Source organism: Lolium rigidum, chromosome 1 (assembly GCF_022539505.1).
Source record: "Lolium rigidum isolate FL_2022 chromosome 1, APGP_CSIRO_Lrig_0.1, whole genome shotgun sequence".
Classification (NCBI taxonomy): domain Eukaryota; kingdom Viridiplantae; phylum Streptophyta; class Magnoliopsida; order Poales; family Poaceae; genus Lolium; species Lolium rigidum.
The window spans coordinates 228,420,845-228,433,723 of NC_061508.1; the positions used below are offsets into that span (position 1 = coordinate 228,420,845).

At 42.1% G+C, this 12,879-nt stretch overlaps 2 protein-coding genes across 2 annotated transcripts; both read left to right on the plus strand.

Annotated features, from left to right (window-relative positions):
- The first annotated feature begins 507 nt into the window (after nucleotides 1–507).
- LOC124691018 (squamous cell carcinoma antigen recognized by T-cells 3-like) lies at nucleotides 508–8,151 on the plus strand. The gene is made up of 15 exons (XM_047224315.1): nucleotides 508–745; nucleotides 1,293–1,426; nucleotides 1,513–1,570; nucleotides 1,656–2,141; nucleotides 2,217–2,351; nucleotides 2,441–2,566; nucleotides 3,663–3,707; nucleotides 3,994–4,083; nucleotides 4,181–4,320; nucleotides 4,399–4,522; nucleotides 5,084–5,158; nucleotides 5,982–6,374; nucleotides 6,447–6,539; nucleotides 6,827–6,983; nucleotides 7,741–8,151. Exons 1-15 carry the CDS (start codon nucleotides 512–514, stop codon nucleotides 7,962–7,964), a joined length of 2,514 nt encoding a protein of 837 aa, XP_047080271.1. The 5' UTR covers nucleotides 508–511; the 3' UTR covers nucleotides 7,965–8,151.
- A 1,787-nt stretch (nucleotides 8,152–9,938) lies between these two features.
- On the plus strand, nucleotides 9,939–10,793 carry LOC124655652 (predicted GPI-anchored protein 58). The gene has a single exon (XM_047194516.1). The coding sequence runs from the start codon at nucleotides 9,954–9,956 to the stop codon at nucleotides 10,791–10,793; it is 840 nt and encodes a 279-aa protein (XP_047050472.1). The 5' UTR covers nucleotides 9,939–9,953.
- The last annotated feature ends 2,086 nt before the right edge of the window (nucleotides 10,794–12,879 follow it).

The following is a 12,879-nucleotide window of genomic DNA, read 5'->3' on the forward strand; positions in this document are numbered from 1 at the left end:
AAATTAATGTTTCCATGCCAATAAAATTATATCATATAATTAAAGTAAAAATGAACGCTAAAGAAAATACATTTTATAAAATGGAAATAATTTAGCATGGGTGTGTGGGGTTTCCGTCACTGTCCGTTTTGCTCTGATATTCAAATTTCATAAAACGAAAATATCATAAAATGGAGAAAAATATCTTATCTTTCCATTGTTTTAATTAAGAGATGACGGTTTTTTTCGATTTATGCTCCGCAAATCATACTGCTTATTTTGACAATTGTCATAGCGCTAGTGTAACCGTCTTTTTTGTAAAAAAATGAAAGTATTTGTCTTCCAAGTTCCAACGCAAAAATGAATTACCCATAGAAGAAATTATGTGCTCGCCTGCTGGGTACGAATTTCGATTTTTCTATGGTGCTTTCCGTAAAAGCACAGAAAAGGGAGAGAAACAAGGAAACAGAGTAGCCCGCCCCGCCCGCATCCAGCCCAAGCCCAGTTTGGACGACACAGACACACATCAGACATGGCGACGCCCATGGAAGAGGACCTGCCGGAGGCGGGGGCGGCGCCGCCGCCGTCGGATGTCGCCGGTGGAGGCGCCGAAGACGGAGAGAAGCCCGCTGATAGGCCGCCCTCGGACGCCGACTCGGACTCGTCGGACTCTGACGACGGAGGTGACGGCGGCGACGAGCTCCGCATCCAGGCCCTGGAGCGCGCCCTCCAGGAGCAGCCTCTGGACTACGACTCCCACGTCCAGGTACCCCGTCCGCCGCATCCCTCTCCAGTCTCGCTGACTGACGGCTATGGCTTCGAGCGGGTTTTGTGACGCCCACGGGTTGATGCGGCTCCATGGCGGTATCCCTGCACTCTAGGTTTTCGGTTCAGGGCGTGTGGCTGACCTCATCAGCTACTGTTTGATGTGTGTTCGCTCTAGGTTTCATTTCTGTTGTGCATATAATGCTCGAGCTAATTAGTGAATCCCGAGAAGCGGGATGCGTTAGCAGTGGTGTCTAAGCGCTAAGTTATCATTATCAGGGCGTGCTCCTATGCATCTGGACCTTTTTTTTTGCGGGGGTATGCATCTGGACATTTGATGTAGTGATGTACTAGGTTTGGGCATTAGTATGGCGATTTCAGCACGGCTGAGCTCCTTTGCTAAGAGAGAGGATTTTTTTTTTACTGGTTTAGTAATTGTGATGCTTTGGCTGCCTTAGGTAAAGCGGATACTGACTAGTGTTGGCTGATAAGTGCTGCTGTATGGCTAGATTAATGTTGATGGGTTTTCTGTTTCATGTTGTTGGCAGTTCATACAACTCTTAAGAAAATCTGGGAATATCGAGAAGCTTCGTGCTGCAAGGGAGGAGATGAACAAGTACTTCCCTCTCACACCAAAGATGTGGCAGGAATGGGCGAAGGATGAGATTTCATTGAGCTCTGGGTTTGTGATTCTTTTCTCTCGAAGTGATCTCATGAAGTATTTATGTTATCGGCACTAATACCTCTCTACTGTCTCTGCTTGTACAGTCGTGGATCTTTCGATGATATTGAAAAGCTCTATGAATGTGGAGTGCAAGAGTATCTGGTATGTCGAACTCTTTTTTGTGGAATTGAGTTTGGAATTTTGAGGGGTGGAGTTCTAACTTATCTTGATGATTATGGTTTTGCAGAGTATTAAGTTATGGCGGGATTACCTTGATTATGTTGAGGAGCATGACCAGTCAGTGTCACAATGTACACAATCTGGTCTCTCAAAAATGAGGGATTTGTATGAGCGTGCAATCACTGCAGGGGGTTTACATGTGACTGAAGGCAGCAAACTCTGGGAAGCCTACAGGGAATATGAGATGGCTATTTTGACCATGAGTGATGGCAATGATGAGGAGAAGGCAAAGCAGGTTCAGCGCATACGGGTGCTCTTCCACCGCCAGCTATCTGTGCCTTTGGCTGACATTGAATCAACACTCGCTGAGTATAAGAGCTGGGAAGCTGAAGAAGGCAGTACAAAGGACCAAGATTCCCAGTTTGAAGATGTTCCCCCAAATGTTTTATCTGCTTACAAAAAGGCCAGCGAGATGTACAATGCTCGGAAGCAGTATGAGGATCAACTAAGTGACACAACCGAATCTGAAATTAACAAACTACAAGTGTTTCTGGTATGGAAAAGATTTTCTTTACCAAATATTTGTTTTCAGTAAACTCAATGTTGGCTTTTTTTGGGAATGAAACAGAAATACATCAAATTTGAGGAATCTTGTGGTGACCCTGCTCGTGTCCAAGTTTTGTATGAACGGGCTGTTTCGGAGCTTCCTGTTTCAAGTGATCTATGGATGGGATACACGAGTTACCTGGACAGAGCCCTGAAGGTACACACTGCGATGTGACAATATATCTAGATCTCTATATCTGAACTTCTAAATGTTAATAATTGCTTAATTTCTTATTTCTTTTGCAGGTACCTGCTATACTCAAAAGTGTTTACCACAGAGCTACGAGAAACTGCACATGGATTAGTGATCTATGGGTCCGTTACTTGCTGTCATTAGAGCGCATTCATGCATCTGAAGACGAACTGCGACATGTAAGTTCCTTGGGTCTTTATGTTGGAATGTAGTTGGTGTTTTTATAACTAAGAAGCTCAAAATCTTACTCGTATGCAAAGGAAATGGCATGATTTATTATCCAAAGTCTGGTCCCCGTGTTCAGTAGTTCAGTTTATTATATCATATAATTACTGTGTTTTGGCTTTATAATTTAGGAACTAATTGTGCATATGCAAATAATATAATGGCATAATTCAGTGTCCGAGTTTGGTGCCACTGTTCAGTAGTTTATTTACTGTATTGTACTATATTCACTGAGTTTTCTTACTTCTAATAGCATACATGTCTTAAAAATGATCAGAGGGGCTATATTTAAGCTTTATTACTTTTGATTTGAACTAACGTTTTCCAAAATTCATTCACCGCTCTTGGCAGTTAAGTATACCTTTCATGCGAGCACATGCTGCTCATATGAAGTAATTATTTCTATTAAGATGATTGTGTATTTAGGTAGAGAAATAGAGGTCTGCTACTACTTTATAGTGAGAACCCCATAATAAAGTGGAGGAAAGTTCATTTTAATATAGTGTTCGGTAGTATGTTAGGATATTTAATTACCTCCTAGATGTAATGTGCATGGATAGACGATAAGGCAGTATTATAGTAACAAATATGGGATGTTATTTTGTGTGAAGAAAGTTATTTAGATAGGAAAGAGACATGACTAGAGATGGAAATCTAATCTTTATCTGTATTCTTTGGATTGTTACTTAGGGGTCAATTGTGCCTATATAAGGAACATCATATTTATCAATTATCAGTCAAGCAATAAGAGACTAATAAATCGGTTATCTCCCTCATTTGCCCCCCTGACCTATGTCCTAGTCCCCACTCCCCAACCTGCCATCTTCATGGCAGTAGTTACCTAGTTTGTTTCCCAGTAACTAGATAATATCCTAAAGAAACAAGCACTTCCTGAGTACCGCATGCCATGACCCATGAAGTGCCTGATGTCTTCACTGTACTTTTTTTTTTGTTCCCTTAGGGATATTATTGTTTGTCTTGTCTTTATTTTCTTCTTCTATATATATATTAGGAAATGACAACATATATGTACGTGTATCTTGTTTTCAGGTCTTTGAGCATGCCATTCAATGTTCTTTTCCAAGCATGAAGGAGGTAATTTATCTGTACTGTAACCTCTCTTTCTCACCCACGCACACCCGCAATCATGCTCGCATGTGGGCATCCACATCACATCTTGTTCCATATTGGAACACTGTTCTTGTCAGGATGGCAATTGTAATCTTATAGTAGAGCTTGACATTATCAGCTTAACATTATCTGCTTTTCCTGGATAAACTAACACATTCTTTTGAGAACTCCTGTCCAATAGCATTTAATTTTCTGTCAACTGATGTAGTAAAGTCTTATTTACCTTCCATTTGGATTATCATTTTTGCAGTATCTCGATATTTATCTTACTCGAGTTGATAGTTTAAGACGAAGGATGCCAGCTGGCTTGGATTTTGAAGTGATTAGGCAGACATTTGTGGTATGTTCTCTATGAGCTTGCTGTGCACACACATTTTAATTTTATGTTTACTTGGGTTTATTTGAAGGGAGAGTTAAATATGGGTATATTGTGTCAGGGTGCTGCTGAGTTCCTCTCACCGCAACTAGGAACCGAGGAGTTATTGCTCTTGCATGCATACTGGGCCAAATTAGAGTGTAATATTGGCAAAGATCTAGCTGCAGCTCGTGGAGTTTGGGAAAATACTATCAAGAAAAGGTTATATTACTATTATTTGTGCCGAGTTCATACAATTTTCTCATTTCTGGCACTTAGTTAAATCTGTTATTCTTCCAGTGGGTCTGTGTTGGAGGTTTGGCAGCACTACATTTCAATGGAGACAGAAATGGGACACATTCACGAGGCAAGATCACTTTACAAGCGTTGTTATAGCAAAAAGTTTGCTGGGTCTGGATCAGAGGTAAATTCTTGAGGAACAAGAGTGTCTCCTTCCTGCCTGATTGGTCTGTAAACCAACTGCCAGTGAAATTTCTTGTGCAATGTGCTGATTGATCTACTAGGCGTTACAATAATGGAATGCTATGAGATGTTATATATCCAAAAGCATATCAGGCATATCCATAGTGAGTAAGGATTAGAGCTGAATGGTAGCCTCCTATTTAATTTGGACTATTTCAAGTAGGTAAACTAATTATAATATGCAACAGTTGCAACCAAATTGCTAAGGTAACATGCGATGATATGAGATGAGATCTCTTCTGTTGTAAGATTATTATCCATCCTACAGGTTAACCATTCAGGTGGACTTGAACTGTACACCAAAGTTGAGCACCTAGACATGATTTCCAGATATAGTTTTGCTTGTTTAACCTAATTCTTACTGACTAGTAGTTGAATACTCAAATACTTTATTTCAGTAAAAACTTTATGTGTATTGCCAAAGCAAGCTTGACTCATACTGTTAATGAATTTGCATCGTCATTTATGTTTGATCTGAATACTGATGTCTGCAACTTACTAGGCTATATGTCATGCGTGGATAAGGTTTGAAAGGGAACATGGCACCTTGGATGATTATGACCTTGCCATAAAAAAGGTACGCCACTCAACAGTTTTTAGTTTTTGGCTGTATCATTTTCTATCGATTAAATTTAAACCACATCAGCTATGGAGGTGGTAGGTGTCTTGCTAGTTTCCTTATGTACTTGAGTATTGTCTTTTCTGAATGGGGAGGTACCAGGTTGGGCATTTAGCTGTGAGCCTCTCTATTAATTTGCCTTGCATCTGGTTTAATCTTAATAAATTTTGCATTGGAGCAGGGAGAGGATAAATGGATAATGCTGGTTGTAATATTTGACAAGTACAACATCTTTATTTTTTATTTGTTGCATTAAACTGGATCTTTTCTAGCGAATAAATATTTAATTGGCATGATGCATCATGCACCTTTCATATCCCTCCAAACACTATTTGATTATATGTATGTGAGTAAATTATACTTGAATTGGTTATGAATATGCTTATATGCATGAAGCACTTGTTCAATGCCTCTGTCCTGTACTGCAACACGCCAACACATAAGATCTACTATCCTTCTTGGTTATTCTCCATAATATGATAGTGCCACAAGTTTCTTAACGTTCCTGGTTCCATTTGCATAATGTCACATCATATGCTACAATTGATACCATAAAGGTTTACATGCTAGACTAGTCCCTTGTGCAATCAAGATTTGTTACATCTGTTACATCTGTTACATCTGTTGCATTTGTAATTATTTTTGAAATGGGTTACCATATCCCACGTCAACATGCCATGTCAAAAATGTTTTATGATTTAACTTTGTGGCTTAGATTGGTGTACAATAGGTTATCGTGTAAACTGTTGTTGCTTAACTAATCATCATGCTATTTGACCAGGTCACCCCTCGTTTAAAGGAGCTTATGATGTTCAAGGCTCAGCAAGAGGCTAAATCTGACCCATCTTCAGCCCCCAAAGAAACTTCATATGCAAATGATTCCTCTCAGAAAAGAAAGGCAAGTAAAATGACCAGCAAAGTGCAGCCTCCTGCTAAGAAAAGGAAAGATGTCCCACCTAAAAAGATGGCGCCATCAGATGTCCACGGATCAAAGGATCAAAGCACAAACAGTGATCTTCAAGAAGCTGGTGAGGTCAGCAGGGGGAAGGCTGAGGCATCGATGGAAATGAAAGCTGAAGGTGTCAACCAAGGAGGAAATACAAGTTCAAATCAACCAAAGCCACACGTATACAGGGACAAATGCACTGCGTATGTGTCAAATATAGACTTTACGGTACGTCACTTTTTGTTTCTTATGTGCACTTACTCCGAACTTCAATGAACCAAGCTTCCACTCTCTGTATAGGCTACTGAGGTGGACATCCGCCATTTCTTTTCTGACATTGGTGGTGTGACAGACATAAGGTTGCTGAGGGACAGATTCACCAAAAAATCGCGGGTACATGTTCAATCCTTTGCACTGGAAGTTTGTATGTTTCAGCATTCTGGTATCATTGTTTAGAATCCCGAACTGTTAGTATGGCATAGCTGTCTTCTAATTGTTCTCGCGCTTAGCATGTTTGCGATTTTAAGAGAAACAGTGGGTTCTATCATCCCTGCCCCCTTTCACATTATGCTCTTGTAATTTTTGAGTTGCAGGAATTCTCTGTCTTATAGTTTATGGAGCGCATTCTCAGAAAATTTGAATCTGTGTTGATTTGTTTTTCGATGGACGTTTTTTTGCAGGGTTTGGCGTATGTGGACTTTTCAGACAAGGAACATCTTGAGGCAGCCATTAGAAAGAACAAGCAGAAGTTTCTCAGTAAGAAAGTAAGTGTTGCTTATTCAGATCCAAGCAAAAGTAAGAAGAATCGTGAAGCAGGCATTGCTTCCAAAGGCCAGGGTATGCTCTTTGACTGAGACCCCCACTTCTTCTCTGGTTAATAGTAAATTGTGTTGTATTCACATTACTAAATCATATACATCCAAAGCCTATAACTACTGTGCATACCAGTAAGAAACAGAAACTTTAGAGCTGGCAGACATGGCTCCATATTCAACTTTTTTGCTATCTACTGTTAGTTGGTTACCGGAAAAATTGAACTGTCATCGTAACTAGCCAACTGGCAGTGTTTTTGCTATGCTCTTTGATAGTCAAGCAGTTGAAAAGTTGCAGTTTGGTAAATACCTTTCTTTTTCTTCATACTGAACTCTTCAGCCAAAGAAGCACTTGTGAATTGTGACTGGCATCTGAGACCTGTTGGCATTGTAGCATTGAGCATGTACTTTCACACTTATACCCCTCACTATTTGCAGACTTGCAGTGCAATAAAAGCTGCATGGATCTCCCCTATTTCGAAAAAAATTGCAGGCTTGCAGTAGCAGGATCATATCTCCTTTGCATGTTTACAGTGATGCAAAGGTGGTTTACTTTATAATCGTATATCTTGGAGTGCTGTATGACCCCTTTTGTGAATTTTATTTTCTCTTCCCTTGAGGACATTTGACTTGTAACATTTCCCCGCAATTGATTGGTGTGACCTTATAGGAGCATAAAACTGAAATTAGTGACACCTGCTGGTCCTTTGCTAGGCACCTTAATTGTTACCTTAATCACTTGGGCTACATCTAATCTAATTTATGTGAGCTCGTTTCTGCAGATAAATTGCCTTCTGGGGGTGACCATGATGAGAAAGCGCCAGCTGACGGTAGTTCAGAGAAGGAAATGCCCAAAGGTGACACGAAAATGACAGGAAAGAGCACGCTGTTCGCGCCGAGGTCAGTGATCAAACCTCTCGGGTGGAACAAGAGTGATAAGCCCGATGTTGTTGCGGAAGAGCTAAAATCAAATGATGATTTCAGAAACCTGTTGCTTAAGAAGTGATGTTGGTAGGCAGGTTAGTTCTTTGGCACCTTCATGTCACAGTGTATGCTAGGGTCTGTACCTTGTACTTGTTGAATGGAACATCCCCGCATCTCTCATGAATACAAGGAACTGTTAATCTGACCTTTGACCTGACACCTAGTGTCAATGTGTTCTCCCTTTGGCACGAGAAATCTTGGTTGCAACAGTGGCAAGTTCTTTGGCACTAATGAAAAAGGTCAGTGAAGCAAGCCGTTTTAGTTTGTTTGGCACAGTTCCATTCTGCTAAATCATTTGCATACGAAGTTTCTGAATCAATTGAAGCGTGGAAGAGACAACTGAGTAACAGGATACCTGCCCCAACAAAGTACAACTCACTCCGTCCAACATCCCAAATTTTGAGAAATCTAAGATATCTATTTATAGACAGAGCTAGTACAAGAAGCGTGAACAAAATATAAGTAGGATAATTAAGATTTTGCTAAATATCAATTTCTGAATCGTTTGGAACTTGCTGAAATTTTCTGTTGATCGAGACCTACCAAAACCGATAGAACTGGTACAGTAAAAGTTGTGTTTTCAGAAGACCTTATCTAAGAAATGTGTTTCTAGCAATAATGTAAGAGAAATTATACTCCCTCTGATTTAAATAATTGCTCAAAAATGGATGTAACTAGACATAAAACATATCTAGGTACATTAATTTTTGGCAATTATTTTGAACCGGAAGAAATACTAAATTAATACCAATTTGTTTGTACTAATGGTGTTTCTCAGACTTTATAATATATAGCGCCCTCTCAAGCGGAAAATATAGAAGGTGCCACCGCACCCTATGCATGCAAAAAAAACTCAGTAATTCAGAAAAAAAGTTAAGAAATTTTGAATCTTCATGGAATTACTTTCCTTGTTTCTTGGGGTAAAGAAACAGACAGAGAACGCCATATATATTACTCCCTCCGATTCATATTAATTGACTCTAATATGGATGTATCTAGACACATTTTAGTTCTAGATACATCTATATTGAAGTCATTTAATATGAATCGGAGGGAGTAGTATTATTCTCGCTATATTCGTCATGATTTTTTTTTTTGCCGCAAGGTCAACGGAAATCATTTCTTGGCCAAATATTTTTATGCGAGGATAATACTTGATGATCTTTGATTTTCCAAAAAAAAAATCAGTTTTCTCGACTTTATTTGAAATTAATATTTTTTTGGTGCATATATGTTGGGCTGGTTTAGGGTACTAGGAGATTTGTGGAAATTATCCTGGCAAAACCCTAAATCCCTTATTCTTGAAAGCATGTTTGATTCTAGTGTATCAGCCTAATTTAATGTTTGAAGTTTATAGTAGAGTTTTTTCCCATAATTTTTAGAAAACTAATAAATACAATCATATAGTAGTAGTTTTTAAATAAAAGGAGCACCGGTGCCGAGGAGGCCAATGCCACCTTGCGACTCGCAAGTCTCAGCGCTCTCATTGGTGCGATCGTCTCATTGGTCCCAATTCCTCACCTGCACTCTTCCCGATCGACGACCAACCACAGGCCAGACCCACGTACAGGTGGACCTCATAGCTTGCCCGGGCCCACAGGAAAGTCCTACCACAGGCGTGCTTGTCGCCAAAGCGAGTTACGCGTCCCTTGCGTTCTACGGACGGAGGCACACGTGGCTGTACAAGTCTCTCTACCTTCACTGTGCCGGAGCGTCAGTGGGGAGGGTGGGGGAGATATTCCAACCGGTTTGCGTGCCACGGCGAGGAGGGCGCCCAATGGGGTGGCGGCCTTTTCACGTGCTGCCGCCGCTCCCCGGCGGCCACGTGTTGTCGCCGGACCAATCACAGCCTGCTCCGGCCCGCGACATCTGTGCTCCCCGACGCGTGTCCCTCCTGCCTCCTTGTTTTAAACCGCGACGTGGCCCTCCTCTGCTCGCATCGCCAAGAAACCAACGGAGAGTCGTCGGAGACTAGTCGCTACTCGCTAGCTACCTGAGAACGTGTTGGGCGATGGAGAGGAAGGGAGGGTGCTGCTTGGCGCCCAGGTGCGGCGGAGATGGGGGCCAGGCGTGGCAGATGGGCAACATCATGCTCAAGTTCAGGCCCATCGCGCCCAAGCCCGCCGCAATGGCGCCTGCGCCGGTGACGGCGCCGGCGACGGTCGCGGGTGCTCGGAAGGGGAAGCGGAAGGCTGCTGCAGGCGGCGCTGGACGGAGGGGACGGAAGCCCAAGAAGGCGGCAGCTGTGGTTGCGGCTACGGCCGCGCCGCCGCCGACGCCAAAGGCGGACGTCCACAAGGAGAACCCCCTGCCCTCGCCGTCCTCGTCAGGGACGACGTCGGTGGCGGACTCGTCGTCTCCTCCGCCGCCACCGACGATGTTCATGCATGCCTCATCGCCGGACAAGGCCGCAGATCTGGCACCGGCGCACCTCGTTGCATCTCTGCATGCGCTGCGGCCGGTGGCGTCTTGCGTCACGGTGGAGGCCGTGACGGCAACGTGGAGCGACGGGGCCTCCGCTCCATCCGCCCCGGCCAGCGGCGGCGAGGACGACGCTCCGGCGTTCGCGTCCGACCGGTGGGGCCGCGTCACGTGGACGAACCTGGCCTTCAGCCGCGCGGCGTTCGCTTCGGACGTGGTGCTCGCCGCCAGGGACGGCGCCGCCGTGCCGGCGTGGGGCGCCTGCGCCGGGTTCACCTGCCGCGTGCGCGTCGCCTGCGGGGCGTCCCCTCGCCGCGGCTCCCTCGTGGCGCCCTGCGACGTCTGGCGGGTCGGCGACGGCGGGTACCTCTGGCGGCTCGACCTCCGGACCACTCTCACCCTCTCCCTCGGCGGCACAGGCCTCCTGTAACAAAGCGCGCCGCTACGTACGCCGGCCCGCGTCTGGACCGATCAAATCACCTGCTACTCTTATTAAGCAGTCATGGCCATATTTGGTAATGCTCTTATTAGAAAATGGAATTACTTACTTAGTTTACGATGAGATTGGGGTAGAGATGCAAGTGTAAGAATGAACGATGCTCGAATCTCTTACTCCATCATGCAACACGCATGCGTTTCTTATGTTTCTTTTATTATGTTTCCTTCCTCCTGATTGTTTGGAGGTTTTTTTCTTTTTCTATGGAGGCCTTGAGAAATCATTCAACCACACTGTAATGCACTACTCCCTCCTTGCCAAATGTACTGTATATAAGACTTTTCACAAGTACAATCGTGCTAACTCTGACCAATTGTATCACCAGATAAAATATCTAATGTATACATATGATAAAATACATCAGGATGAATCTAGTGAGTTCGTATTCTCTATGTTTTTATTTTTTATACATATTTATCATTCTTCAAAATCTTATATACACTGTATTGTGCCAAGGAGGAATTACAATTCATGTTAACTTTATTATTTACTACGAATCTTTTCTACAATGCACATAGAATTTAGGGCTCTTTTATTCACAGAATTTGTGTAGGAACATATATAATTTGGATCTTATGATTTTTTTTTCCTACATAAGCTGATTGATTTATAGGGCATCACAAGTAGAAATTAATCCGATATAAATTTTATAGTGCAAATTCTATAGGAAAAACATTAGCTCATTTTCATATATTTTTTTTTAATTTAAGTAGACATGACATCTCAGTTCTATATCTTTCCTATTTCTAAACAAAGGACCCCTTAGAATTTTTTTTTTTGGTTTTGCAAGCTGTTTCCAAAACTGAATCGCCAAAATAGAGTCATGTCCTACTTCTGTTTATGATATGAAATCCAAATCACTCAGTAATAAATTTAAATTAAGTGAAAATAACGTTTGAATAAGGAATCAAATAGTACGTAATTATTACGACACAATATTCATCGATAAAACTCAGTTTTAATGAAGCAACCGATTAAATGCACTTTAGTCCTTAGCCCAGAGTTACACGACAAGGTTTTAACATTATGGTAGGAGTATTTTAAACATGCTGCATATACTCTATTCTTGGTTCCATACTACAGAGCGCAAAGTGCACAAAACAACAACAAAAAATCATGCATAATGTGATGATATAAACTTCAAAGAATTTTAGTCTACCACAATTTGTGCCCCCACATTCGTATGGGTTGAACTATACAAATCAAACAACATATATAGAAAAATAATCTAACCCTTCGAAGTTCCGTATCAAAACTCGGGGCATAATTTATTAAGATGTGCATATACTATTGTATTTTTTAAAGAGCACGCATGCAAAGTAAAAGTGTATAAAAGAGGGCGGTGTTACCTACTCATCAGTTTGGATGCGGCTTGTCCTAGATCTCGAAAGGAGAGAGGTAGCATCCTGTTGGAGACGGCTACAATAGGCAAGATCAAGAAGGTGAAGGAGTATATCAAGAGAAAAAAAACGAAAAGAGTGGCGTCGTGACCAAGGCGCCCGCGGCTGGTTGATGGATGGTTCTCTTCTTCGGGTCTGAGATCCTTGTTCTCTAGTGGTTGTCAATGTGCCAAGAATTTGTAGTCGTAGCAATTGCCTTTTTCAGAAAAAAGTTGGCCATTTTGTCTCCATTTTTCGTTGACGGTGAACTTGTGTTGAAGTCTTTTCTGCAAAAGTTTTTTCTTGTTCCAACTCTCACAATATTTTTCTGAAAAAAATTGATGGTTGTGCATATACTAGTTATCCGGAGTCCAGGTATATACTTCTTCAAATTATATCTACGTGATGTAAGCGTCCTCTACAAATAAAAAAGAGCTTTAGATAATTGAAAAAAAAGAAACCGAACTACTACAGGTTTGGCACCGCACTCTTCGGCACCGATCTTGGAGGGAGGGATAGGGGGAGGAGAGGTTTCAACCACAAACAAACGTATTTCGATTAAATCTTTGGTGGTGTGATGCGCTCCATGCACGGGAGAGGCGCCACAACTCATCTATAAGGCTATAACGTAGGGTCGAGGC

What these genes read in the sequence shown, in the direction of transcription:
- LOC124691018 (XM_047224315.1), top strand. Translation starts at nt 512, where the DNA reads ATGGCGACGCCCATGGAAGAGGACCTGCCGGAGGCGGGGGCGGCGCCG. An exon ending in CTGAAGACGAACTGCGACAT is followed by an intron (nt 2,567 to 3,662) that starts GTAAGTTCCTTG and finishes TCTTGTTTTCAG; the next exon opens with GTCTTTGAGCATGCCATTCA. An exon ending in GATTCACCAAAAAATCGCGG is followed by an intron (nt 6,540 to 6,826) that starts GTACATGTTCAA and finishes GTTTTTTTGCAG; the next exon opens with GGTTTGGCGTATGTGGACTT.
- LOC124655652 (XM_047194516.1), top strand. Translation starts at nt 9,954, where the DNA reads ATGGAGAGGAAGGGAGGGTGCTGCTTGGCGCCCAGGTGCGGCGGAGAT.